We start from the raw sequence: 27,786 nt of genomic DNA, 5'->3' as shown, positions 1-27,786 counted from the left end.
ATTTTGTCAGCTATGGAAGGTTATTCTTCAATAAATTAAAACATGGGAGATCAGAGGACAGCATATACTCATATCTAGTTAGGTTCTTTTTTAATTCTCTACATTTAAAATATTATTCTATAGGAAACCATCAGATTAAAGTCTCATCAGATTAAAATGCACATTAAGAAGGTCCTCAGTCAAAATTCAAGGAAAAAAAAGACCAGTTTATGGGACAGAAAATGCAAATATACTTTCTTCAACAAGAACACAGGGGTGAAAGGAAAATTAGTATTTCCTAGATGAGGACAGGGGAGTTTCAGCTATGTCAGGAGGTGCAACAAAAGGTTTTACATTAAATTCCAAGGCTTTTTTCAAGTCCAAATACAACAATTCTAGGAGGCAGTCAAGGATAAAAAATGCTTACGCTTATAAAAGGGCAAAAGTTGTAGTAGAGATAGATACCAAAAATATATCCACTATTATATATATGTAAGGCCAACCAGACTAGTTTAAACACTCCAATAACTGTTTGCATTAGGCAAGATACTAATTCTATGAAAGCTCCAGGAAGATTAAAAGTTCTTAAATTTAAAAGGTACTAGCAAATATACTATATGTAGTGTATCCTTGGGTGTGGACTGGCTATTTAATCCTCTTTTTCTCTGTTCACCCTGAGAAACAGTAAAGACAGCCAGTTTAACTATGAGTTTTAGGAGGGCAGAGTTTCCTGTCAGTTTTTCAGGGTGCAGTGTAGGAAGACAACCTTCTGACAGCAGATATTTATAGAAATTTGCTAGGCTTCAAAAGGAAAAAATTTTCTAACAAGAAAATGCTCCCAAATCCTTTCCTTTCCAATCCTCATCTGCAGCTTCATATAGTAGAAAAATTCCTGATTAACACAAGGTTGAGCTGGCTGCTGAGGAGAGATTTTGGTTACTAAAACATGTTTATTGCTCCTGTAAATTATCATGTCCCAGTACCTGTGCTGAATTCCAGAGAGAAGGAGAAAATGGCATCCTTCACATAAGGGAAGGAGAGTCTTCTGTTTCACAAGTTTTTCTCAAGACTAAATTAATTACCTTTCAAAAATTAGATTGTTCAACAAATTCAGCCAGTTACCTGTAAAATTTTCTCTGTATTCCAAACTGGAATAGTTCCCAAACCCAGAAGAACTGGGCCATCCAAACCAGAGAGTGAGACCTCCATGAAAAGTTCATATGTGGTTATAATGTTTAAAAGAACAGGCAGCCAAGAGAGGAAATAAAAAATACTAAGAGAAAAGGTGCCCATATGCAGTGAGTGCACTTTTACTGTTTAAGTACCTGCTGCAGAATCCTGAGAAGTGCAAACCTTGAAGTGCATCAAGCCATTAGCAGTTTAATTTACTTATGCTCTAATAACCACAGAAATGAGCTATTATTTTTAATGAGTGCAAGTATTACTGCATTGCCTAGACACAGAAATTGTGCCTGCCTACCCTAACTTTGTGTGTGTTTCAGACACTTTGCTTGGAAACAAATTTTTCTTATGAACACTTGATTCTCTCAGCACAACTACCAACTGGTTATGCTACATAAAGCAAATACTACCCAAGAAACAGATATTAAAATCTTGCTTTCTGGATGCCCAAAATTTTGTTTATAATGAAGACCAGTCCCATTTTTCAGTGTTGTGCAGTGCCCATGGAATATGAATGATTTTGGCTTCATTTTTTTCTCCTTGAATAAAGTGCAGATGTTCATGTTAGGAGAGTTTTTCTGTATTTAAATTGAGAGTCTTTTACAATGCCTATTTTGAATCTTAGGCAACTCTGCCTGAAAAGTATAGCATTATAGAGGATAAATCTGGAATTTAAAAAAATGCAGCCCAAATTGGCAGAATGATTGGGAAAGAAAACAAGAGGAACTGGAAGTTTGCGTAGCATAGCAGCTAGAAGGTGTCTGAACCCTACATCCTCTATAGGAACTTATGCAATGCTCAGGGTATTTCTTTTTCTGCTTGCAGAGCATGGAACTGGTACGAAACCATATCTTGTGGGAAATGTAGACCACAGGACTTCCTACACTTTAGCTCCCATCATTGCAAAAGTGTTATGCTAGAAGGTTTTTGGTCTCTTCACTGACTTTGAATGGCCAATCTGAGTAGAAACTCGGTGGAAAATTGTTGATAAATTAATGTGCAGATCTTCTGGTAAAATTTCTGTTAGCATTTCTTTTGACAAATTAGGAATTTCCAAGACCCACCAGTAAATTTCATGTTGATCAGGAAATGGTGACAGTACTTCACAGAGATGTTTGTGGCTTTTAGTGTTTCCCAAGATCTGAAGAGCTAGAAAATCCATCCAGACTATCAACAATATCTTATTGGTAGACCATAGGAGCTTGTGAAAATTTTTTACCTCTTTACATTTGCATGAATTTATTAAGGGACTGGTAATAACTTTGAAGGTTTACACTGTTAAAGAAAAGTGCTCAAGTCCAAAAAATCATTATCTGTGCATTTAAATAGTTTTTTCCACCCCTAAGTTTTTTTTTCTATGTTTTGCTATCTGTCCAGTAATTTGGGGGAAATTGTAGTGAACCTCAACGTTCAATACTGGGGTATCCAGCTAAATATAGATTAGTGCAGTCTGATTAAAAAAAAAAAAAAATTATAGAATTACCCCGACTTAAGGCATCCCATCAGAATCACAGTTACCAGTAACAAGTAATCTTGCTCTAGATAAGGCTTTCTACCTTGTAGGAAAAATATGCTCCAACTACAAATGCGCTTAAATTTTTTCCATCAATCTTGGCTTCTCCTGTATACAACAAATTTTTGACATAAAATATTTAGGAACAGGGGTAGCTTCTGGTAATGTGTCTAACATGGCTTATGGTAGGTGTGTGGGGATGGCGGCAATATGAAAAATAAAGTTTTTACTGATTTTTCTCCAAAATGACATATATATAATCACATTGCTGATATGGGTTATTTCTAAGAAACTGAAGGTCTGAAACTAAACCATACAATTTCCAGTCCAAGAATGTAATACTTGAGGTAAAAGTATTGATAATGTGCTTCATGCTCTGAAGCATCTGGCCAAGCTTTCTGTGGCTGTGCAGGCACACCGGCTTCAGCAGCCACAAAGGCAGTGAGTGCCTCTGCTCACTGTAGGAGGAAGATGAGGTACACCAGTGAGAAAGGAGAATGACATGACAAAGCACTAGATCTGTAACTCCCATGACACTGATCTGTAGATCTGTATAATTATTTCCAGAGTTTCTTTCATCCATTTGCTTTTCCAAAACACTCAAATTATTATGCATGCAAGAAAAGACCACCAACCCACCACTTTTCTTAGCAGCTGTATTAGAGAACCGTGAATACCTTAAATGGATTTCAGAGGTGGATTCGGTCAACTCTTCTCTTCCCTGTTTTATTAATCCATGATGTTCATTTCCTTAATCATATAGAAATAAGGCACCTAAGTCCTCACTGTTTTTCACTGCAGGTGACAAATGCTTGCCCGATCTTCCATATGATGCCAGCATCAACTACGAGAAGGAGAACGAACTCATGCAGACGCACGTGATCGACCAGGCCATCAACAACGCCATCAGTTACCTGGGGGCAGAGTCCCTGCGTCCCCTCGTCCAGACACCGCCGGGTGGCTCTGAGGTAGTGCCCGTCATCAGCCCCATGTATCAGCTCCACAAACCTCTCGGAGACAATCAGATTCGCTCCAACCTCCCTCAGGACAGCGCAGTGGAAAACTTGTTGCTGCTTTCCAAAGCCAAGTCTGTCTCCTCGGAACGAGATGTCTCTCCCAGCAACAGCTGCCAAGACTCAACAGATACAGAGAGCAATAATGAGGAGCGCAGTGGTTTGATCTACCTGACAAACCACATAGGTGCCCATGCAAGAAATGGCATCTCTATAAAAGAAGAAAACAGGCAATACGATGTCTTGAGACCGGGTACTGACAATTCCCAGGATGCTTTCAAGGTGATCAGCAGCAATGGGGAGCAAGTAAGAGTTTACAAGTGTGAACACTGTCGAGTCCTTTTCTTGGATCACGTGATGTATACAATCCATATGGGCTGCCACGGGTTCCGCGATCCTTTTGAATGCAACATGTGTGGCTACCACAGCCAGGACAGGTACGAATTCTCTTCCCACATAACTCGAGGGGAGCACCGGTTCCACATGGGTTAAAACACTGGCACAGATCAAACCTCAACAGCGTTACTGGAGCTCCACGAGCCATGACAGCAACAAAGCAAAAGTCAGCTGGACAGTAAAAGTCACAAGAGAATCATAAGTTCCGCAACGTTCTCCCACAAGAACAGGGATTTCATTTTGGTAGCATGCATTGCAATTCAGTTTTCTAAAATGAGTTTTTACTGAAAATGTTTGATCACCAAAAACCCTTAGTAATGTAAGTAGGAGTTTTTGTAGTCACATAGCTGAAAGCCCTTCCCTGAACTGATGCTTCTTGCAAGCCCCCCTTGCCAGAACTCTTAACCACACGCAAGGTGTTCCACACAACAAGGACACAAAAGGCAGCAGTGGCTTTCTCTCTCAGTACCCTGAGCATAGAGCTCTTCTACCAGACGTGTGATTTTTTTTTTTTTTTTTTTTTTATTTCTGGTATTATTTGACTATTTTGAGAATATTGAACTCAACTAAAGATGGAGGGACCCATTTCAGATTACTTCATGGACAGCTGGGGTGGGACGGGACACCCCAGCCAGAAGGTTCTGAGCTGCTTTGGCAGTAAGAAGAAGAACATTTCCACTGGCAAGGGTGCTACTGGTATTGACAGCACAACATGCCTTGTTTGTGTCACTAGGCAGGCAAGCAGGAATGCAAAAGATAGAAGAAACACCCTTGTAATATACTCTGTGAAATATGGATTGCATTTAATGTATAGAAAAAGGGTATTGTTGGCTCTTCTTTGAATAAATATTTTCTCTTCCTAACCAATAAACCCCCACTTTTTGTTAAGCAACCCCTCCTTACTCTGCATATAAAAGTTACAATGTATTTAATTTTTCTTTATCTTTAAAGCTTTAGTTATTTAGAAGAGTATGATGTACAGTTGAGAAAGTAGATAGGTATATGTGTGAGGAGTCTCCTTAAACACATTTTTCATCTTTTTAAACTGTCTGGAAAATATCCAAATGTCCCTCTCTTAGATATAAAAAAAAACTCATTTTGCTGGCACAGGAGATGTCCTCTTATAAATTTTGTGGCTCTACTCATAAGTGTTGCACTTGATTATTTTTAAAGCACTGAGACTAATTAAACCAGCCAGTCAAAATTTGCAGCCGTCTTTTTTTACCTATGGCATTTGTCATTTAATGAGGGACCAAGGCCCACAAAGGTGTGGTGACCCTTTACTTCCTGTCCAACCAGTCATTTCAGTAAGTGCTTTGAGTTACTTTTATTCCAGTGGAACTAATCTTAAGATACAAAAAATGTTGGATTTTCCTGAATGGAGACCAGAGGCTGCAGCACGTTGCAGTGTGCAGAAAAGTCCACTAAAATCTTTCTCCATGGTGGGTTTTGCTGCAGGTACTGTAGCTTCAGTTAGAATCAAAACTTCTATGACAAATAAATTTTAACTCCATACACATCTTATAAAAAACCTCTTTTTTAAAGCTTCTACTTAGTTTCCTCTTCCAAATATTTCATTTCTCTCCCTGAACACCCTCATGCTTTAAGACTGGGCAAAAATAAATTTTTTGCAGCTGCATAAAAATCTGTCACTGGTGCTGCAATATTTCCTGGGAAACATTCATAAAAATAACCCATCTTATTAACTTAATGTATAAATACTTCCACTCTGCATAAGGAATGGATATTTTGCAGTAAACACAGTCAAATACCCAACAAGACTAGCAGTCTTGTAATACATTTACAGATTTTCCATTCACAAGTGCGTGCAAGCACACATATTTACTATGAAACAGATTTGATGGGACCACGAGCTGCTTGTACCTGGGCTAATGTGGCCTGATGCTACATTTGCAGCTATATTTTATAAACATTTCCTTTATACACATACTTATACAGGCATGCTGAGTTCCTTCTTCTGCTTTCACTTTGGCAGGTGTAGGTCAGGAGCAACAACACTGAAGCTGAGGAAGGACACTGATGAAAAAATGAATCACAAATGTGTTCTTACACAACCTCAAGCTTTGGCTGTTCATGCCAGCTGTGAGGCACTTGCTTCACTGGACACGTGGGCATGGCAGTGTTTTTACACTGAACATGCAGGAGAGCCTGACAGTGTAGTGGCTTTGTCACCAGAGGTGAATGCTGCGTAGGAATGCCCACAGACTGGTGCATGCATCCACAGCAGGGAAAACACATTACTACTACATGCTATACCCCAAAAATGAGCAATGTGAACTACAGACCCAAAGGTGATCATCTCTATTCCCCATATTAGAACTCAGTTGTCTTAAGGGACTTTATTGATGCCCTCTACTCCTGCATTATAGCTCAGCTGAGACATTATTGCTTGTTACCCTCCTGCCCAAGAGCCTGCGTGAGGGCTGGGCATGAGTAATCCCTGGCCACTTTCATGCCCCAGCCATGGTCTTGTAATCAATGCCTGCTACACATTCTGCTTCAATTCACCTGGCAATAAGGCATTACCAAATATTTTGTATAGGAACGATCTGAAGAGGATTTCCCAGGGGTTAACTTACATGGATGATTTTCCTTTAATTTTTACTTTTCTTTAAGTACAGTTGGAATGGGTTCATTTTCATAGCTGGCAGGGATACATTCAGCTGTTCTTACCCTCTCCAATTTTGATTGATGCCAAATGAGAGGAGACAAAGTAATTTCTGAGCCCTGCTGCGATGTCCTGTGTGAGATCAGACATTGGCTGTACAGAAACGTTCTGCTTTTATTGCTCTTAGACCTCTTTCCTGTTCTTCTTAGGTTTAGGTCACTATATATGCCATGTCATAATTTTTTCCACCCTTCATTTTAAGACTCCCCCAGCTACACAGGGGAGGGGGACAGCAGCTCACTCCGTGGTTTTGTTTCTTTGCTTTTACCAAAAATCGACACAAAGCCACGTGCATGAACCGTGTAAACAAGCACAGCTCGAGGAGAGTTCGAGTGTGCCTCAAACACAGCTTTGAAAGGTGATTTCTGATTCCTGGGTAGGTTTGCTACCTTCACTGCATCTCTGTGCACACACGCACGTGTCTGAGTCTCTGTGTCGCTCCTCCTGTCCACATAAGCATGCCCTCTCTGCGGCTTTGTGTATCATTAATAGTTTATATACATTTCTATGTGTATATGTATCTAAAATGGTTGGTATGACATGATGATGCACTGTCACACACAGTGGGTTTGTTTCCTGGCTCTGGAGTTTTCTTATTTATACTATAACAGAATATGTTGATGTTGTATAATAAACAGTACAGTAGTATAAGTAAGTATATTAAGACACAGTGTATCAGGGCATAGTCTAAAGGCAGAGCAAATGGCATCCTCTGTTCACTAAAGGGCTTTTTTAGTTTTGCTTTTTTCCCGGTGTTTTTCTCTTTTGCACAAAATCATCTTAAATTTGTTTAGGAACAAGTGGTTCAGTAATTTTATTTATGAACATATGCAAGGATGGCATGAAAATAGGATGTTGTGTCTGTGTACATTGAAACAAACTGTGCCCTCAGAAAAGTTTAATGTAATCTTCTTTTTTATCTTTTTTTTTTTTTGCTATGGTGCAATACCCTGATATTGCTTAGCTGACCTTTAAAAGGAGTAAATATGTGAGTGGTTTTAAGTTTATATCTGTTTTAAAAAGTAAAAAAATAACTGCTTCCCATTCTTCCCCAAGCACTGCCTTTTCAAATGGAAAAAGTTGTATTTACACCTTTTTTTTCTGTGGTTTTATATTGTAACTTCATTTTCTTTGAGAATATTGTATTTAAAAAAAAAAAGCAATTTCATAAAAATTGGAATTATTATTAAATTATGTCTGCAAACGGAGGTGTATCTTTTGAGACAAGAGAACAAGATAAAACCCCAAGCCCAAGAATATTTTTGTTGCCGTCCTCGTGGGTGAAGGAGGTGTTGGCCACAGCTGGAGGCTCTGTGTCTGTGGGTGGTGACTGTGTGGAGAGGACACAGAGTAAGGTGAGGTGCAGGTTGACAGAGCCCCATGGGGAGTCCATCCATGCTGTCCCTGCACCACAGGGAGTCCATCCATGTTTTCCCCGCACCATGGTGAGTCCATCCATGCTGGCCTCGCAATCCAAACTCCGTGGCCAAAAAAAGCCAGGCTGTGTCACCACGCTGCCCTCGCCTCCTACGTCAGGCAGCCTTGCTCAGCCAGATCCAGGTCCTGAACTGGCCACCTGCTATCCAGAGTGTCCCTGCCCATCCCAATCTCCCAGGTCCTGCAAGAAGCCGACTGTTGAGAAGTGCTTCCCCTCCAGCCCTCTCCCTCACACCCTTCCCTCCCACCAGCCAGATGGAGTCATTACAGAACACAATTACTTCTGCATGTAGAGTTATGGTAATTCAAAATAAAACACAGAGAAATTATTTCTACTATTTACCATAACAAAGGTGATTTCTCTGCGGGTGTCCCTCTTTCTTCAGATTCCAGCACAGTAAATTTCACATCACATATGTAATGCAAACAAGAATCAGTGTTTTTTTCAGAAAAGGCACCATTTATAAAGTTTCAGAAATATTTCCATTTGTTAAACCATATAATTTTGAAAAAAGAGAGATTAAAAAAAAAAAGGAAAAAAAAACCAAAAAAAAAACCCTTATGGTATTGCAATTAATTCTCTTACAGGTTCCCAAAATCTAAATTTTCCTTAAGTCCCTTAAGTTTTTGTGGTATAGTTTCAAAAACTATGACTATATAATATATGAAGGAGCTAACTTCCTAGTTCCTTTGTTCCCCATCATAGCTGGTTCTCAGTAAATGAAACTACAGATTTCTATTTCAGCTGGTGACTTTTTTCCAAAACAAATACGTTCTGTTTAATAATAATAAACACAAAAATAGACCAAATGTAATATTCTCAATCAGTATTATTAAAATCTTTAGCTAGAGACATTTACAGATTTAAATGCAAGTTTGTGTACCTAAAAAACTGTTCTGGGTCTCTTATCTATTATGTTTCAAAGACTTCTTTCAAATCAACACATTTACATTTTTTCCTACTCCAATAGCTTGATTAAATTACATCAGAAACTGTGGCAGGTTCCAAGATACAAATTGTTACACAGACAAAACCTACAGCTACCAAGGGTGAGCATTTTCACCTCGAGTGTCCAGACTGGCTTCCCAATCCATACATAGGCATCAAAACACCAAAACAGCATTAACCTGTGCTCAACAGACAGTGTTTTTGAGATCAAGAAATACACTAAAAGACACACGAATATTTTAGAGATACCAAAATGAGAACTCAGAGCCAGACCTGGAGCACATGGATCAGATAATGTAATAGTTTCCTGGCTTTCTGATATCATGTGTGTGTTTGTGTGTGTTTGTGCGTGTGTGAGAGAATCACTCAACATCTTGGGGGAAAGGAGTTAGAAATGCTCCTGACTTTGCCAATACACTGAGGATATTGCACTGCTTTTATCAGCTTGTGAGATGGTCAAAAATAAAGGAAAAGCTTTCACTGAAAGCTTCATGTTTCAGCAGCAGCACCGGCAATTTGAAAACTGAAAATGTGGCCACTGGAAAATCAAAGTATTTGATTTCTGAACAAACTGTTCATGCCTGTCTTGTGGGTCAGACCTCCAGGGCATCCTTCCCTGCTATGGACCAGCGAGGCTGTGTCCACTAGCATGAAACACATGAAGCTTCTTGTCTGGATGGAAAATTGTACATGAGAACAAATTCTGGTCAAAACGCATCATGAAAGACAAAAATTCCTCACACCTGGCTTGTGGAAGACAACAGAAGTCTTAATCTTAACAGGACATACATCCCAATTTCTAAATTTTAATGCTTCTTTATTTTGACCACACAGACTTTGACTTTTCAGGGCTGCTGAATTGAAGTCACTGTCAGCAGCAGACAAGAAGCATTTCTGAAATCCTGCTGATTAGGCCAGTAGATGGGCATGCAGAAAACAGGAAGGACAAAAATTTGCAAAGTTTCACTGAAAGTGGGATAGCTGGAAGTGAGAAATCCAAAGCCAGGCTTCAGACAGCAGGAGTTAATCACATTTAAACAAAAAAAGGCTGCACAAGTATGACTGAAACCCCGCTCTTGCCAAATGAACAGATCCCTGTTAACTGCAGCAAGATTTCTGCTGCATTTATTGTCACAATTTTTTTTTTCTTTTGATATAGAGAAAGGTCTCACTGCTTTAAAGCCATCCCAGGACATGGAACAGTTCCTGGTTCTATCTGTCGTGACCACACGTATGAAACGTGAATGATAGGGCAGCTGCCTCTGCTCCTGTCGCTGGTGGCGGCTGCAAATCACACAAACCAACGCCTTCCTGTCCCTTGGGAGAGAAGTGAAGGTTCTGGTTTATGAGCAGTTAGAGAATAAAAAAAGAAAAAAAAAAGTAGAAAAAAAATCTACACCTTGCAGCAGACAGTGAGCCAGGGGCTGGTGGGGGTGAGGAAGTTAATCAGCCCCAAGCAGGCTGTTCGGGATGAGGCCAAACAGATGGCTCGTCTCCGAAACGGCAAAACGGGAAGCAGATGTGGCCACCGCTTCTCCCCATGCATAACTGGGAACCAGCCGGTTGGTGAGGAACTTTGCATAACAAGGATAATTTGGTATCAAAACTGTCCCTAGAAGTGATCTGAATGGATCTGGGCACAGTTGACAGTTTTCACTTCTTGTTTCCCACTCAAGGTTCAACCAGATTAAATCTTAAATGTGACCTGACTGCTTGCCTGGGGGTGCTCTCAGCTTTCTTCTAGGGAAACCTCTGGTGGGAGTTCTCAGGTCTCCACTGAAGCTTTCAGGGCTAAAACCCCATTCTCTGTTCAGCCAGTTGACATTTTAGCGACTAATTTTAGTATGCTCTGATTTTTCAATCTGAAGTCCATAAACTTTTCAGCAAGCAGCAGAACTGACCTTGAATTCATCTCTTCTATTTGCATGCCCCAAAACTCACAGAGCTTGGATACGGGAATGCCAGGGCTTGGATACAGGAGCCTGGGCTAACATCCCCTGTAATCTCTTTACCACTAAGAACAAAGCCAAGGGCCCCAGAGGAGCCTGGCATCCCCTCGTGGGGAGAAATCATCTGCCTGAGGGAGCAGGGATAGGAGCCTCTGGCTGCAAAGCCTCACCAGCATGTCAGAGCATTTGCACCTGCCAGTCCTGCATGCACTTTACCAAAATAAATGGGAAAATAACCTGAGTATTGAGGAGGCAGTCTAAAACATAGATGGGATGTGTGCTACAAGTAAAAGAAGTGTTTTTCTTTTTCTATTCCTTCCTATTTTGTTTCAAATGAGATAGTAATGTAATTTGACTACAGATTTTACTTTGTAGTGTCCTTGCTGCATTGACAAGGATTAAATAAAGTACAGCCTTAATATGTCATATGAATCAGAAGAGAGATCCACAGAGCTCTTAACACTAAGGGTTGTTCAAATCTGGATTCAAACACTCCAGGTTTATTTCACTGATAGTTGCAGTGTACAAAAATATATCTTTATCACCTTACAGAGATTCCTCAGTGCAGCTATGGGACAAAATAGAGACTTACTCTCCATTGTGTTGAAGAAAAAGAAGAGGGTGTAAATACTTGCCAAAAACATATTTGTAGGCAGTAACAAAAGCCCTGTTACATGAATTTCACTTTTTTTTAGCACAGCACATAAGCGATTTACCCCTCCAAGTCCAGCTCTGAAGCATTCACAAACTCTTTATTTTGGCTTTGCATCCAGTCACTTAGCTCCTGGCTAATAATATAGATAGTGTTTAATTTGCATAGTCTAGCAAATGCACATGGGAATTGTGCTGAGCACTCACATGTACGTAGGGGGTTTTTGGACTCATTAAGTATTGGTACAAATTAGAATGGTTACTTCTGCTTTGGAAACATCTGTCTCTCCACCTCTTTGTAATTGAGGCTGAGACACCAACCAGTCTTATAAGGTGTATTGTAATTATATTATGATATTATGATAGTACCTGAAAAGAGAATTTCTTCTGCAGGAACCAGGGTAAAGCTGAGTAAGTGAGAATACTCAGGCACCCAAGGAACTTCCAGTACCGACAGACCCTGCAGCTGCTTCTCCCTGAGCCACAACTCCATCACGTTTAACTGACCTTTAAACAAAGGTGGGATCCTAATCAGCAGAAAGAGCAGAGGAAGAAAAGCTCTAGTGGTTTTAGAAAAACAATGAAATGCATGTGTAAATAGAACAAGTCATCTAAAATTAAGCATTTTCAACAGAATTCCAAAGCCCAGGCCAGAAGAAGGAGACTAAAGGCATCTGCCTGAGTTTTGTTAACTACTTCTTGATAGCCTAACCATTGGTCACTGAAAGTAGGAGGAAATGTACCAGAAGTGATAGGCAGACCAGAAGGGAAATGAAGGGTGGTAGAAGATTGGGTGGAAAAATTAACATATCAAGTTCAGCAGTGAAGAAATTGCTCTCTACCATAAGGGTTATTGCTACAGAATTAAGAAAAGCCAAACCCAGTGCATTTCAGGGGAAAAAAAATCCATTTTTCCTAATGGCTGTATGCCTGTTATGGTGCCTACTATACTATGGGAGAGTTGTCCTCTTCTCTTGATTATCCTTAAAACTAAAATCAATTTCTGAACTAAAATTATTCTTCTATTTAGATCTAAGTGACAACTCCCTACCCCCCACCCTGCCAAATCCAGGCAGCCAACACAGGTGTTCCCACTATACTGTCACACTTCCTTTTTAGTATCTTCAGTCCTGACAAAGCAGAGAACTGTGTGGTGTAAGTCATTTTCAATAATTCCTTTGATGCTGTCATTCCTTAAAAAAAAAATATATTCTTTTCTTACTATCCTGTTCTCTGGAGATACAGAGTCCTGGAGAATATCCATTTTTGTTTCCAACACAGCAGGTGCGTAGCTCTGTTGACTTCGGGATGAGTGCGTGTCCGTGTGCATAAGATTACAACAAGTGGAAATAACTTTGAACAAAAAGGTGATATAATTTCTTCCTTTTATCTTTAAATTTATTCTATAATTTCCAAAATTCAACATACTTTTTCTGAAAGGTTGTAAACAGCAGCACTAGTGTGTAACAACTACATCCTTCCCTTGCCTGCAAGGAAAATTGAAGCACAAAAGACTCCCTGAATTCCTTATGTAAGCTTGTGCAATAGGTTTTGACAAAATCAGGATTGGGAGCCAGGTCTTCTAATACTTATTTATTTTCCAGCCACAGATTAGGCTTCTTTTTTGGTTGGACAATAAACTCAGGAAACCCCACTTGCAGACCCTTGCACTAACAGCTAAGAATTGAAAAAAGGCCACAGGACTAAGAAGTCAGGCTTTACATTACATCAAAGTACACGTGTGCTTATGCACATGTACTATATTTGTAAATACTACATGCCTGTCTAATTCAAAATATTCAGTAATTTATATCTTTTTAACCTACCTGTTTTCCTTCCACTTCTTTGTTAATGAAAACATTTTAAGTTGCCTAAATTCACAGAATATTTTGCCCAAACATACCAAGACATATAATCTGTTACATGATTAGCTGTTGAAGGTAAACAGCTTTTGCCTTGCAAATGTCTTTCAAATGATGCACAGATAAAAAAGGAAAGCAATGTTAGGACAGGGACTCCCTGTCTGGTGTACAGCCCTGTGGGCCCCCTCTCAGTTTTTCTGTGGATATGTAATGTTCTGCTCAAATATCTCTTTTATGGTGACTAACTGATTCAACAAGTTGGGATGCTTTTCTAAACCTTCAAAAGCACAACACAAAATGATTCCATTTACCCTCCTAACAATGTCAGGGAAGAAATAAAAAAAATACAACAAAACCAAAAAAAAAAAGAAAAAAAAAGGAAAAAAAAACCCAAACCCCAAGCAGCCAACCAAAAAAACCAACAGCCTATGAAGGCTTTAGTTAGAGGCTCATTTGCAACCGAAAAGATGAGGCTCACCCAAACTTTGCACAAATAGGAACGTGCAAAATAGAAACTTCAGATAAGCTGTGGAAAGAGGGTGGGATTTCCAGAAAATAGGGAAGAACTTGTTACACCCTCCTTGTCTAATTTTGCAGGATCACCACAGCTTCTCTGGAGAAACAGTACATGCCGAGGGGGAAAGCGAAGAGCTTTCCTTTTGGTTCTGCTTCTCCTGTATAAACTGCTTGCCTAATTTCCTTTGCAATCAGGGAAATATTCAACTCAAACCCCATCATTTCCACATCTGCTTTTGCTACAAAGTCTCTTGCTACTTCCATAATTTTATGCCATGACTATTGTACCAGGACCGTAGTTCTCCTCCAGCCCAGGAGTGCATTAGTGCTGAGCAAGTTGAAGCTTTCAGGGCAGGGGGGAGAGGGAGAGGCTGGAGCCACTCAGCCCCACAGCACGCCCTGACAAGTCTGCTAGCATGGGGTTAGAAAGGAAATGCCTACAAGAAACAAATGCCAAGAGGTTTGGTGGCAGCAGAGAACTGAAAAGAAATTTACCCAAGATTAAAAAAAAAAAAAAAAAATCGGGGTGGCGGGGGGTGCTTTAAAATACAAAAAATAATTTCTTCCATAAAATTGCACTTCTTGGCTTCTTTAGCCTAAGCCTGCGTCTGCACCGGGAAACACTGGCAGGAACGAAGGTAGGCACAAGAAACGCTGGCTTCTGCAGTGAGCTTTCTAAAAAGTTTTGCAGCAGTGATAAGGGAAAAAAATAATATAAAAAATAGTACAATTGTCACATGCAGTCAGCACGAAAAAGTGGGCCTGGAAAGAGCTGCCCCAAAGATGGATATTACGGAGAAGGGATTTATGTTTCTTTATGGTAGTCTCATATCAGTTTCAATTTTAATTATGTATCAGGAGAAAGAAATAAATAGGGATTTTGGATTGATCTGTGAGCACCTCGGGAAACTACACAACAAATTTCTGGACCCCACAGAGTACCTTGGCCTGCTTTAGGCACAAAAATTAAGTGCAGGATCCAAGAGTGCACCTCTTCACCTGGTCTCACTCGGCAGGACAGCTGTGCTACACAGCACCACCCCAGAGTTCCCCAGGAGGCTCCTGCAGCCATCACCCGGAGCAGGATTTCAGCAGCAGCGCGGTCAGACCGAGGGAGAGATGTTATCACCATTTCCTTTCCCTTCCCTCAGGCGATTGCTCTTTAAAGAAACGCTCCCTTCCAAAAAGGGAATTGCAGCAGCATCGGGCTTTTCCCCGACCACGCATGCTGCCACTCTGTGACGCTGCCTTTCCAAGGATTTGCCGAGCGGCGCTGTGTGGAAAACCAAATCTGTAGTCCCGAAATCTGTTGGCTCAACAAAAGGGATGGCTGAAACAAGCTGCCTGACAAAGAGCGTGCGCTTCCTGTTGTTGGCAGAAAGCGAGACTTCTCGCTGTTCCCCCTTGCTTCCTTTAAAAACAGTGCCAGGAATTGATGTAAGTTGGCTTCAGAGCATCTGACCCACGAAGCAGGGAAGTGAGAAACTGTAGGACTCAGGGAGACAGAGCAATATTAGCCACCTATATCTGAATACAAAGGGGGTTTTAATATCCTTGAGCAGTGATCGTGGGCGGCATCAGCGATTTTCCCTTGAAACCTGCTCAAGGGGCCGAAGCCTTCGGCGGCTCCAGAGAATTCTTTCTCCAGGGCAATCAGCCGAGCGGCTTCTCCAGCCACAAAAGCTGCACTCCACCGGGCACGCTGGGCCCGCTGCCCAGACAGCTCAGTGGAACACCGGCAGAGGGGTGACCCGAAAAGTTAACTCCTTGCCCGGCACAAAGGAGTCCTGGCCGGGCCGGCAGGAGCGGTCCTGCCCCGCCGGGTACGGGCGGCGCTGCTGCTTGACCCCGGCGCAGCAGCACAACGGCTCTGACTTCTGGGACGATCCTGAGAGAGCAGCTACGCCATTTACTGTCAACCAAAACTCGAACGAATCGAGACTCCTCAGTCAGCTGGACTCAGTTACTGTTACCTGCTGTGTATCTGCAGGTCAATGCGTTTTCAGGATCTTCAGCCTGGGAGACTGGATCTGCTCATTTACTCTCTTACTAAAATTTCCAAGATCAAGCATCAGTTTAAATACTGATGCACTGTACCAGGATTTTCACCTCTTTTCCCAGCCCCCGTTGACCTGAGACGCGAAGTAAAATTAATCTTTTAGAATCCTAGCTTTGTTAAATAGGAAGTTCTATAAGTGTCAGCCTGGTTTTCACAGCTCCCTCAAAAAATCTCAAAAATTGAAGTCCCCCCAACAAAAAACCCCAATTAATACAATAATTAATAAAGGTCCAGCAACAAGCCATTGACACTGGATGATTTTAAGTGACAAAAAAAGGAAATAATATTGACTACCCTTGGGCTTTCCTTAAGAAATTGGATGGAGTTCTTTAGGAAAAGAACTCCATCTGGTGGCAGGCTACAAAAAAAGAGCAACTCAAACAGGACAGCTGTGTTCCTCTCCCTGGAAAAGACTGCTATTACTGGAAATGGACAAGAGTCCTGAGGATAACTACTTCTCCATAAAAGTCTAAGATTTATATAGGATAGACTGAGCAAGGCATCTTTCAGGCTTGTCCTAAATGCAGGCAGAGCTAAAGTTTTTGAGTTTGCCTGGCTCCCATACCCTGTTGCACAATTTCTACGGCTGTGTGAGACATTCCCAGCCTGTGGAAGACAAGGAGCAGCAGTACCATTGCCACCTGCATCCACAGGCATACGTGTCCAGGATACTGGGATTCACCCACAGGCAATAACTACATTCATTCCTCCCTAGTGATAAAAATAAGGCAGCATCACTTTTCCACTGCTCTAGGGGCAACAAAGACTCTTAAAACATGGATTTTTTTAATGGGATTGTTCTACAGACAAAAGGTAACATTCCCTGGCATGAATGAGCCCTACTCTGGGGTGACCAGAGGCATGACTTGTACTACCATGACTATCTGGGGAGTTGCAGTATCACAACTATTTTTAAAAGCACATGAAAAATAGTTTTCATGAATGAAACCACAGTGGAGCAGTCCCTAGTGTACTCAGCCTTGTCCCTTCTGAGACATTTACAGACAGAGCGTTAGTGTATATTTTCAGCAGATGACAGAAAAAGTTTCCGAAAATTTGATCTTCTGTTTCTTTGATGCAAAATTTCTCGTTTTGGAATGACTTCTGATATCACAATGTTTTAATTATCACATTTAATTTTTTTCAGTCAGCTCTCAGACTCACTGTCATACGACAGTAAGGCACCACATTAAGCATGGTGGAACCTCTTACATTTAGCTTTAAAATCACTGAAAAAAAATCAGAAAGTATGTTCATAAAATAATGAAATGATCACAGAATTGTCACTATGAGCTTCTTCTTTCTCTCCACTTGTAGCTATGACAGCCCAGAGGTTCTGTGACCTTCTTGAAAGTGGTTTTCTTTTTCTGCTTTGTCCCATCACCACTAGATGTATGTTTTTATATAAAATTAAGCCATCAACAGGTATTGAAAAATACATCATCAATGACAAAACCGTCTGAAAGTACACATTAATTTGTGCCTTTACATGTGATTGATCTCCCCACCCACACCACTTTTCCATTTTCTCTGTTGATTCTGTTTGAATTTTCTCTCTTTTTTATTAAGAGAAGCTGGCATTAGAATAGCTTGCAGATATCAGCTTCCAGAGTTCGTGCCCTCTCTGGAAAACAATTCTCCATCACTTAAGAAAAATCAGGAGTTTCTATAATGCTGTGTAAATTGCTATATCCTTCACTACACTAGATCCATACCCATTCTGTAGTGCAAATAATTGGTGTGTAAAAAATATAGTGTATCAAGTGAATTCAAGCTCCTGTGTCAATATTTACTCCTCTTCTTTTTTCTTTCCATACTTGGTAAAAAAAAAAAAAAATCCACAGGTCAAATAAAGTCTCCTTTGTCAGAATATTGAATTAAGTATGTGAGCACGAGCCTTTTCATAACAATTCTTGTAAGAAATCTCAGTGGTTACATCAGACCAGCAGGGAGAAGCAGTCACTAGTTCCAAGTGTCAAAAAATAAAATTACTCATTTGGGAAAGGAGAAAACAGACTTGTAGGTCTTCACCATCACTGAGGAATATTTGGGACTGGAGATATTTATTAATCAAAATGATCCTGCACAACAGGTTTAGGTGGAACTGTCCCAGCTGGCAGAGACACACTTGCCTTTGGCTGTAGGCAAAAAGTTATAAAGAGACAGTTTTACTAACACCAAAAATCATAAAAACCGCTCTAAATTTAAAATCAGAAGCCTAGGCAATTTAATCTCATTACATTTTAACCCATAGTTAAATGTATGAACTCAAAACCTGTAAGAATTGGATAGGAATTTTTACAAGCCACTGCCCAGAATTTTGTGGTCTACTTCTGAAAAGAAAAAAGCCATTTTTTTTTTTTCCCTGTGAACACACAATCGTTCCACAGTCTTTCAGAGCAATGCATTAGCAGGCTGGCCATCATTTAATTCTTGGTGCTCAGAGAGAATTTCAGATTGCAGCATGCCAGTTCCAAAACCAGGCAAACTAGCCTGAAATTGGAAATTTCTATCAGCACAGTTTAGGAAAAGCCTGAGCTCCTGGGAACTTTTGTCACATGGCTTTGGTGGAAAGCCTCAAGCAGCCTGGCTGTGTTTGATTACGCTGCGCCGTGGCCAAAGGAGGAGGTGATAAGATCCGAGGCACGATGGAACGCAAGATGCCACCCTGCCACCCTACCCCTGACCACTACAAACCAACCCAGCTCATACAGAGGGGCTCTCTTGGGCTCAGGGTATTGTTTGGGAACCTGAGAGACCACCTCAGCTGCACCCATGAGCTCGTGGTTGTGATGCTACACCCGAATCACATGCACAGCAGCCTTGTCCCTGCTTGAGCCTGGACAGCTGCAAGTTCCCTTTTTCTGTTCCCCCCTTCCTTGCCCAGCTAACGACTCCAGTCATGCCTGGGTGAAGAAAGGGCAGTTGTTCCCCTTTTCCCCAGTTACCTACAGTGAGGAAGCACTGCATCATCTCTCCCCCAGCCAGAAAGCAGATCTGGTGTCTTTACAGCATCCCTGCAGCTTTCATTCACTTTCCTTGACCCTCAGCTTCTGGAAGAGAACAATATTGCCTTTTGCTTACTGCTCCATCTTTGCCACAAGAAAACAACTTAATATTCCTTTAGAACAGGTTATGTGCCTTGGTAATATGGGAATATGTACACAGGACACACCTTCTCTGAGTCTTGTGATATTTTCTGAAGATGGAAGTTATTAAATTTTTGTAACAGCTCTGCCCAGTTGTAAAGCCAATAATCAAGGTACATTAAGAGCCAAACAACAAGGCATGCCAGAGATTTCACTTGGGCCTTTCCTGCAGCAGTGACAATGGATTCGTTGGTGACTATTACTGATGGAAGAGGGACGCTCCTCTGCATAACTTTTCTGTTGAACCCAACGTGGTCAAGATGGGAAAACACAGCAACTTCAGAACAACTTTGCTGAAAATGAGCAATACACTGAAAAGTTCATCTACCACCCTGCACCCATGGTCAGTCCTACTCTGCTCCAGTTTCATCCCTTATCACTGAAAAGCACTGTCATTTGGGGTATCAACAGTGGAGGGAGATGAGCACACAGAAGTGATCAGAAGTCAAACCAACAGGAAATTATTAAAAGGAGTGGAAGACTGACAATTATTTAGTAGAGGTAGTATTGTAGTGCTAAATGATGACATCTCAACTGTTTCAGGTACCTGCTACAAAGGGGATGATTAAACCATTCCCCATGTCTGTTATGTGAGCAATACAGACAGACTAAAGCACAGAACACTTGCATCACAGTAACAGAGATGAGACATTAGGGAAGAATTTTACTCACATTCAGCCTTGCTGAAGAAGAATCCAGGCAGGAAAGCCACTTTATTAATGGCTAACACTAAACATTTACCACTCTGGGCAGCATCTGAATATATCAAGTCCTGAGTGTGATCATATCACTGGTATGGGAATGAAGTCCAAAAGGAGACCAAGGTTTTTATAAGTACTGAAGGTTTTTAAAGAACAAACCAGGCAAAACATGCACCAGGAATCACAAAAATTAATTCACCTTACACTAAGTGGGAATTTGATGATTCCTTATAGTCCTTTCCAGACCCATAACTCTGTGATAATGCTATTTTGGCTTCACAGCTGTGAACTCAAGGTTATATGAAGTTTCTCACCTAATGGGACAAAAAAGACCTATTAGTACTACAGCTGCTTATATCTACAGCATCTTACGTGACTGATTTTCTACAGGTAAATACAGAATGGTAATAAAATATTAACAAGCAAGGCTAAGAAATGAGGACTTTGGGAATATTGTGGCTGCATCTTTGCTATCCCACTTTTACATGAATTGCTCTGTGCTGGGTGCAGGTGCGAAGGTGTCAGTAGGGGAGGGCTGCAGGGGTGGCCTCCTTGGCTGGTTCCAGCAGACCCATGGAGCAGGTGCCTGCACTGCAGCCCATGCTGCTTTGTTTGGGGGCTGTTTTCCAATGTCACATTGGCTTGTGAGCAGTTTCATAATTTCTGTTAGAAGGAAATTGCCTTATTTCAAAAGAACAATCTTAGTGATGCTCTTAGGAGGCCAGTCTGGTTTCCATCCACTCGCCACTAGCAGGTCATGATCATTTCTGCCTCATCAGCTTTTTTCCCTACATGCGTTGGCACAGTTTTCTGCAAATGAAAATCCCCCAGGGGACTTCATACAGATCTGAGACAATTTAGCTAACTCAAATCCAAGATTCAGACTGAGAGTCTGAATTGCCTTGTTTATTAATAAGACCTGACTTTTCCAGGACTGCAATTATTTACCTTAAAAAGAAACTGAGAGATTGTGCACCCAACGTTGCTGAACCACAAAACCAGAGAGTTGTGCATTTCTTCTTCCAAAGATCAGCCAGCCAAAAAGAATAAATAATGAAGTACATAGGTTTCTGCATACACTAAATAGATCCATTAAAGTGGATTTATCTGCACCATTTCCCTTAAATTACAATCATGCCCTGTTTCTGTGCAATTTTCAGTATTTTGTGAAATTATGTTCCTGGCAGTCGAATTGCTGTGTGGTGGCACTGTTACAGAGGGTTATGAAACTCATCTTGGGCTGAAACTGCAAGTGCTGCTGGCTCTGAGCTCTGCAGCAAAGTCCCAAGAATGCTACATGGCTGAAGAGATGGTCGTGTCACCTGCATCATTACTGAAACACAATAAACTTTGCCTAATGTTCCCTTTCGCTATTTCCATGTGTTTCAAAAAAACCAAAAAAAACACCAAAAAAAAAAAAACCACCCAAAAAAAGCCAACCCCCCTCAAAAAAAAAACAAAAACAAAAACAAAAAACAAAAACAAAAACAACACAAAAAAAAAAAAGACATGTTCATGCAATTCTTGTAATGAATAACCTAAAAAGTAGGAGGAACAGCAGCCCTGTGTGGTTCTACCTTTTACCGTGTCGACAAGCTCCACTTTGCAGGAAACAAATAGAGGCACAGAACTTTTGTCATAGTTCTTGTCACCTCTGCAAGGTGTCCCACTTCTGTCACCTGTTATTCTCTGTCACCATGTAGATTCTCACTGGTCCCTCCGTGTAGAGCACTTCCATTAAAATGTGAAAATCCATATGCAGAGATGACCACAGAATGCTCACCTAGCACAGCAGAATAATGCCCAGCATAAATAATGCCATTATTTCATCATATATAAGGCATTTATTAACCCTTGAGCAACCCTTAATTTGATTAAACAATTAAAATTCTCTGGTGTTTCATTCACTTGTCTGAACAATGAATTTAAAGAAATGTTTGGAGAAAGCAAAAATCTTAGCTAATATGTGTTTATAGCTCTTCAAAACAGAACTCGTAAGAACAGATTTAATCTCATAATCTTTACCCAAGTGGCACAAAAGTCAATTGGTTTGAACCACATCACACATTTATTCTTCCAGAATAATCTAATTATTCTATTTTCACTGTCTCAAAAAATGAAAATCAATTCCCATACCTGAATTTTTACATCTCTGCAAAACAATTTCTGATACATATCAGACTTTACTAAAAACATGAGCTATGAATAAAACTGACTCATTTGTTTAAATCAGGATGAGCTCTAAGAAATTCTAAGCCTTCCAAATTATTCTGAATTCAAGGCTCACTGTAGTCTCCTGGGCCCTGTAGTTTCCAAATGTCTTTAAAAAATGCTAGCTAAACAGCATTCATCCAGTGTCACAGAAATCTGAGGAAGAGCAGCTTTTAAGCTCTGCATTTTCCCCAACAGGAGAAAAAGTTCTTTAGAGAAACTGAAAATGAAGCACAGACAGCAGAGCAGCCAGCTCTGCCACACTGACAAAGGAATCCAAAGGAAAGATTTCCATTTATTTTCCTTTCAGAGACAGCTGTGCTCAGCCAGTGGGCAAGGGCAGGTTATGTGAATAAAAGGCTGTGCATTCTTTCATGCCTTAAGTATGAATGCCAAATACAAGCTAGCCAGGAATTTTACCACTGATGTATGAGGACTTTTTAAGGAGCAGTGGAACCTAGGAGGTGATGGGACATGGGATTTCTCCTTCCTGACCACTACAGCCCAGCACTCTTGGAATAAGGCATCTTCTATCTGAATTTGATGGATGCAGCCAGGAGCAAGCCTGAGCTCCTAATCCAAACCAGTGGATACAAAACCACACAGACAGACACCCAGAGACGAGGACAGAGGGAGCAGTGTCTTTTTTCCCAGCACACACAAATGCCCTCCCATAAACCCACCCACAGCCCCACTGTCCCTCAGCTCCAGCCTCAAGCACCCAAGGTCACCAGTGCATGACACAACCCCCACGGTCTCCAGTTTCACAAGGACACCTGACTCACAGAGCCTTCAGACACTGCCACAGGATTTAAGTTTATCACATACCCATGCCCAGACCCTGAGCCCCCTTATCCTGCCACTGGGGGGCTCTTTCCCAATCCTGGTTTTCCTCCTTGACAGCTTGTCCAGCCCTTAGTTTGGCAGTGAGTTTTGGATCCCTACAGCACCTGGCTGCCCACATTGGCTACCCCATGGCTGGGCCCAGATCCTAAAGCCCCTGTGACCCATGGCCTCTTCTCCACCTGCAGGTGTCCAGACCTTCCAATAAAACACACCCACACATGCTGATGCAGCACAGAAAGTAAGGTCAAGCAGAAAATCATCAAAAAAGCTTTTAATGAGAAGCTGGTATTGACTGCAGTGATGAGGCAAAAGGCTGTCAGACAAGAGACATTCCTCTTTTGTCCCCCCTTTCATTTTTCCATACAAGTCCACATCCACCTCCACCCTCTCCTCCCTTTGCTCCTGTCTCCTCCCAAACAAAGCATGTCTAATTACTCTTCCCCATCCATCTCAGTTTTGCCATACTCCTACCCAAAATAGGTATTTCTGCTATTACTTGAATCCCTTACTGACACAGCATGGCGGACCTTGCAAGATCTCCCCAATCTTTCTTTCAATTATTTGTGAGGTTTGATAACCTTCCCCTTAAACATCAGTGGAATTTGTTTCCATCTCTCCCAGCAACCTGTAAATTCTGTCAACCTCTCAATGCCACTGCTGTTCAGCCAGAGCCTGGACATCTGCCTGCATAACATGAGGAGGTTTAATTCCAGGACAGAAACAAAACAAAGTGCAGACGCACTAAATCGCCACAGGTTTAATACGTGGCAGTGCTGAAATCCAAAACTGTTCCTGCAAAACAGCTGTGATGCAGCTCATCTGCCGCAGCCAAACGTCTGGTTCCAGGTTTCATAGAGCTCCAGGTCCTTGGGGGACACGCTGGGCCGCACCGTCCTCAGGGCACTCTCAAAGTCCAGGAACGAGATGGGCCGTACCTGCTCCGGCGTGATGGTTGCAATGTCCATGGACTGCAGACTGCGGATAGGGCCCAGAGAAGCTTCCCGACAGAGTTGTGTCATGTCTGCCCCAGAAAACCCATCGGATTTCTGGACTATGAGTTTGATTTCCTCTTCATTCAGAGAGCAGTGCTCCTTTGCCATCAGCCGGGTGACAATCTGCTTCCTGGCAGAGGCTTCTGGGAGAGGGATGTACAGTCTCTTCACCAGTCTCCTTCGGGCAGCTTCATCAATTTCCTGGGGTCGATTTGTTGCTCCAACCACCAGGATACGATCTTCAGAGGAGGTTGTTGCCCCATCTAACTGCACCAGAAATTCAGTTTTTATTCTCCTGGACGACTCGTGCTCCCCCTCTCCGCGCTGGGACAACAGGGAATCGATCTCATCGATGAAAATCACTGCTGGCTGCTGACACCGCGCCACAGCAAACAGCGCACGGACCATCTTCTCCCCCTCACCCACCCACTTGGAAGTCAGAGAGGAAGCACTGATGCTAAAAAAAGTTGCTCCAGACTGGCATGCGATGCACTTGCCTATGAGGGTCTTGCCAGTCCCAGGGGGGCCAAAGAGCAGAATTCCTTTCGGAGGACCCCGCAAGCCGGTGAAGATGTCTGGTCTCAGCATGGGCCACACCACTATTTCTTTTATAGTAGCTTTGGCAAACTCAACTCCAGCAATGTCATCCCAGCTGACCGGAGGCCCGTGGTCCATGATCTCGTGCATGATGAGTTCAACCATTTTTGGTTCTATGTTTTTCAGCCGTTCATCCACAGGCAGCAATGGGTCTGTTGATTCCCCTACATGAGGCTTACACTGTGCTCCTCCATTTTCACTTCCATCTTGCTTCGGAACTGGAGGCACAAACTTGCTGAACGGACCCCGAGACCTGCCTGCACCCAGGGATTTTTTTACTCCTCCATAAGATGAGACCGGTGCACGCTGGTTTTGAGATTTCTTTTGCTGATCCACCCACAGCTGTTCCTTTGCAGTTTTAAACCCAGGAGCACTGCTCTCTTCATTTCTGTTTCTCTGCCCTGAAAAACCATTTGCTTCTGTAGAAATGGAAGCCTGACATGGAGCAAGGCTAGGAATAGCTGTGCTGCCTTCATCAGCCAGACCATAGAATGCTTTTCTTTTCCCAGAATTTGCAGACGAGGCAGGTACAGCTGACTGGCTGAAAAGAGACAAATTTTGTCCATCACAACAGTTACCTGGCATTTTCAGAGAACTACTATTAGTGGCTTCTTTACTTCCAAAGAGCGGAGTTGCCTGGAAACCTGGAAGAACCTGTCTGCTTAAGGAGGCTGAAGCAGCAGGAAGTGCGTCTGAAGTTCTGGTCACAGAAGGCACACTGCTTTGAAGGGACTTGGAAGATGAGGGATGCCTAAGAAGATCTGGTCCCTGACTTGCACATTTTGCTGAGCCAGCAGGGAGCTCAGTCTCCCTGGTACTGCCAAAGACATCGGGTTTAAGAAGAGCTGGAGCAGCAGAGGCGCTGACCCCTTTATCAGCTCGTACACGGGCATCTGTCTGTGCCATCTGAGAGCTCTGGAAAATTTTGCCAGCCTGCATCCTCTCTCGCACACACTTTAATTCAAACACATTATCTGTTGTCAAGGCAGATTGCCACTTGTCACTGTCACTTTGCTGACATTTTGCCAAAGTCAAAATGTTTTCCGCATAGTTATTCAAGCCAGTCTCTGCGTTGCCAGAGTCAATAATCGCAGAGTATTTCTCTGCGTACTTCTTAAACAGGTTGGCAGCACAGACCTGGGAGATCTCGGAGTTTGCCCATGCATACTGAATGCGCAGGATCTTGGCACGGTATCCGTCTGCCTTCTGCCCGGGCGTGCAGGTGCCAGAGGTGACAGCAAAGTAACTTTCCTGCCAGTCACTCAGGTGCACCGCGCTGGGGGTGGGGGCCTCCATCACTGACACTGGAACAGAGAGAAAATACCTTCAGTTTTAAAATGCCATTTCACACCATTTGCACCAGCTGCTTCCTCCCTTTCCTAAATACTTACAGGAAAACCTACATTATTTTAACTGAGAGAAACAAAGCAGGAGGTCTTGCAAGCTACTTAGCCAGTCTGGACACTTTAATCTTTTCAAAAAGCAACCAGCTCTGTGGTTCAAAGCCATTTAGACTGAGGTTCTTTTTTATTCCTTGTCCAAAGAAAGAAAAAAAAAAGTGGGGGGAAAATAAAAAAAAGAGAGTTTGCTTCTAACCAGAGGTCTCCTGGGGACTAAGCAGGCTGCAAAGAATGGTAACAGATGGCCAAGCAAAAACTGGCCTTGTTAAATGAAATCACCAATGCTTTCATTCTTATTTGACAGAATATGGCACAGTGCAGCAGAGGACAGAGGATACACCACTGTCAGAATGATTTCATTTATTACAGTGATGGTAATAAAAATGAAACTATTAAGCTAGTAAGTAAAATTGTGTGCAGCATTTTCGAGGGGAGATAAAAATGGAATTATTAATCCTGAATGTAGCAAGACTTCATATTAAGAAAATATTAACAGATAACTAGAAAATGTTCAAAATTATTTCTTCCATTTAGAAGGCACTAAAGCGTTCCCATTTTACACTTTAGAGAAACAAAGCTCTTGCGTGCTTAAAGCAATGCTTATTTCTCAGTTTCAGAAAGCAGAATTTAAACTCCTTTTTTATTGGGTTTCTTTTAACAAATAGGAAAGATGACATTTGACTCAGGAGGAGTATTTTGTTTGACTTGAAATGATTTGCTCAAGTCCACAATGTATTTTCTTTCTCTGCAAAGTATCGTGTCCATATACTCTGCACTCTTTCCAACAGAGAGTGAGCCAAGTCGCAATCCTCTGGATCAGCTACGGACTGCGTAAGAGTGGAGATGAAGGTACAGGTGCAATGTTCATGCAAGGCTGGGAAGACAGAACTGAAAGAATCCAGGCTAAGTGAGGTTGTAGTCCCTAATTATTTGCAAAAAGTCTGGCATCAGCATTAGACAACAGAGAGCACAATATGATTATTGCTCATATGCTTATATGCCTGCACACATGATAAATAATGAGGATGTCAATCATTTTTGTTTGAATATTTTTTTTACTACAGCCCAGATATGTAGAGCTGTTTAGAAAAGTCAAAATACATTTTACCTGCAAATCTGGCATTTCTACAAGCAAATCCAATTAAAACAAACAAACCACAAAAGCAAGACTTTCTGAAAAGTTACTGCCAACTTTTGTACCATGAGAAGTGTAACTTGCACCTAGAGAATGTGATACAAACTCACATCATCATCCATCCATAGCTGAGTGACAAGAGAACAGGAGTGAAAGGCTGCAGCCTTTTACTTCTTTTCTCTAAACGGCTTTCACTGTGCATGTAATATTTTTTGTAACTGTTGAATCAAAATTATCTTTAGTGACATAAAAGCATAAACTCAGGAAAAGCTTATTAGCAGGTATTTGCCCCGATTAAATACTTCCATAGTTCAGAACATAAAATCTCAAGTTCACCACCACTTTCTTAAGGATTCAGTGGTCACATTCACAGCACTGAGGGAAGGTCATAACAATGGAAGAGTGGCAACCAGTTTGAAATTTGTTTGATTATTCTCAGAATCACAGAATGGGGAAGGTTGGAAAAGACCACAGTTGTCATCCGGTCCAACCTCCCTGCTCAAGCAGGATCATCCCAGCACACATGGCACAGGATTGTGTCCAGACAGTTCTTGAATATC

General features: G+C 41.7%; 2 protein-coding genes across 24 annotated transcripts in view; one reads left to right on the top strand and one right to left on the bottom strand.

Moving 5' to 3' along the window:
• The window catches only part of IKZF1 (IKAROS family zinc finger 1), a 108,040-nt gene extending 100,060 nt beyond the window's left edge, over positions 1–7,980 (top strand). For all 23 annotated transcript variants that reach the window (XM_068196108.1, XM_068196068.1, XM_068196054.1 and 20 more), the window contains one exon: positions 3,476–7,980. In XM_068196108.1, the coding sequence (XP_068052209.1) occupies positions 3,476–4,179 (704 nt within the window). In that variant the 3' untranslated portion in view covers positions 4,180–7,980. The remainder of the gene's footprint in view (positions 1–3,475) is intronic.
• A 15,006-nt stretch (positions 7,981–22,986) lies between these two features.
• FIGNL1 (fidgetin like 1) lies at positions 22,987–26,864 on the bottom strand. Its single transcript, XM_068196026.1, has one exon. The coding sequence runs from the start codon at positions 25,985–25,987 to the stop codon at positions 23,918–23,920; it is 2,070 nt and encodes a 689-aa protein (XP_068052127.1). The 5' UTR covers positions 25,988–26,864; the 3' UTR covers positions 22,987–23,917.
• Between the last annotated feature and the right edge of the window lie 922 nt (positions 26,865–27,786).

Source organism: Anomalospiza imberbis, chromosome 1 (genome assembly GCF_031753505.1).
Source record: "Anomalospiza imberbis isolate Cuckoo-Finch-1a 21T00152 chromosome 1, ASM3175350v1, whole genome shotgun sequence".
Taxonomy (NCBI): Eukaryota; Metazoa; Chordata; class Aves; order Passeriformes; family Viduidae; genus Anomalospiza; species Anomalospiza imberbis.
This window is presented reverse-complemented; position numbering and strand designations above follow the sequence as displayed.

Bases quoted from the DNA above. Each gene is read 5' to 3' on its own strand.
- FIGNL1 (XM_068196026.1), bottom strand. From the start codon at position 25,987: ATGGAGGCCCCCACCCCCAGCGCGGTGCACCTGAGTGACTGGCAGGAA.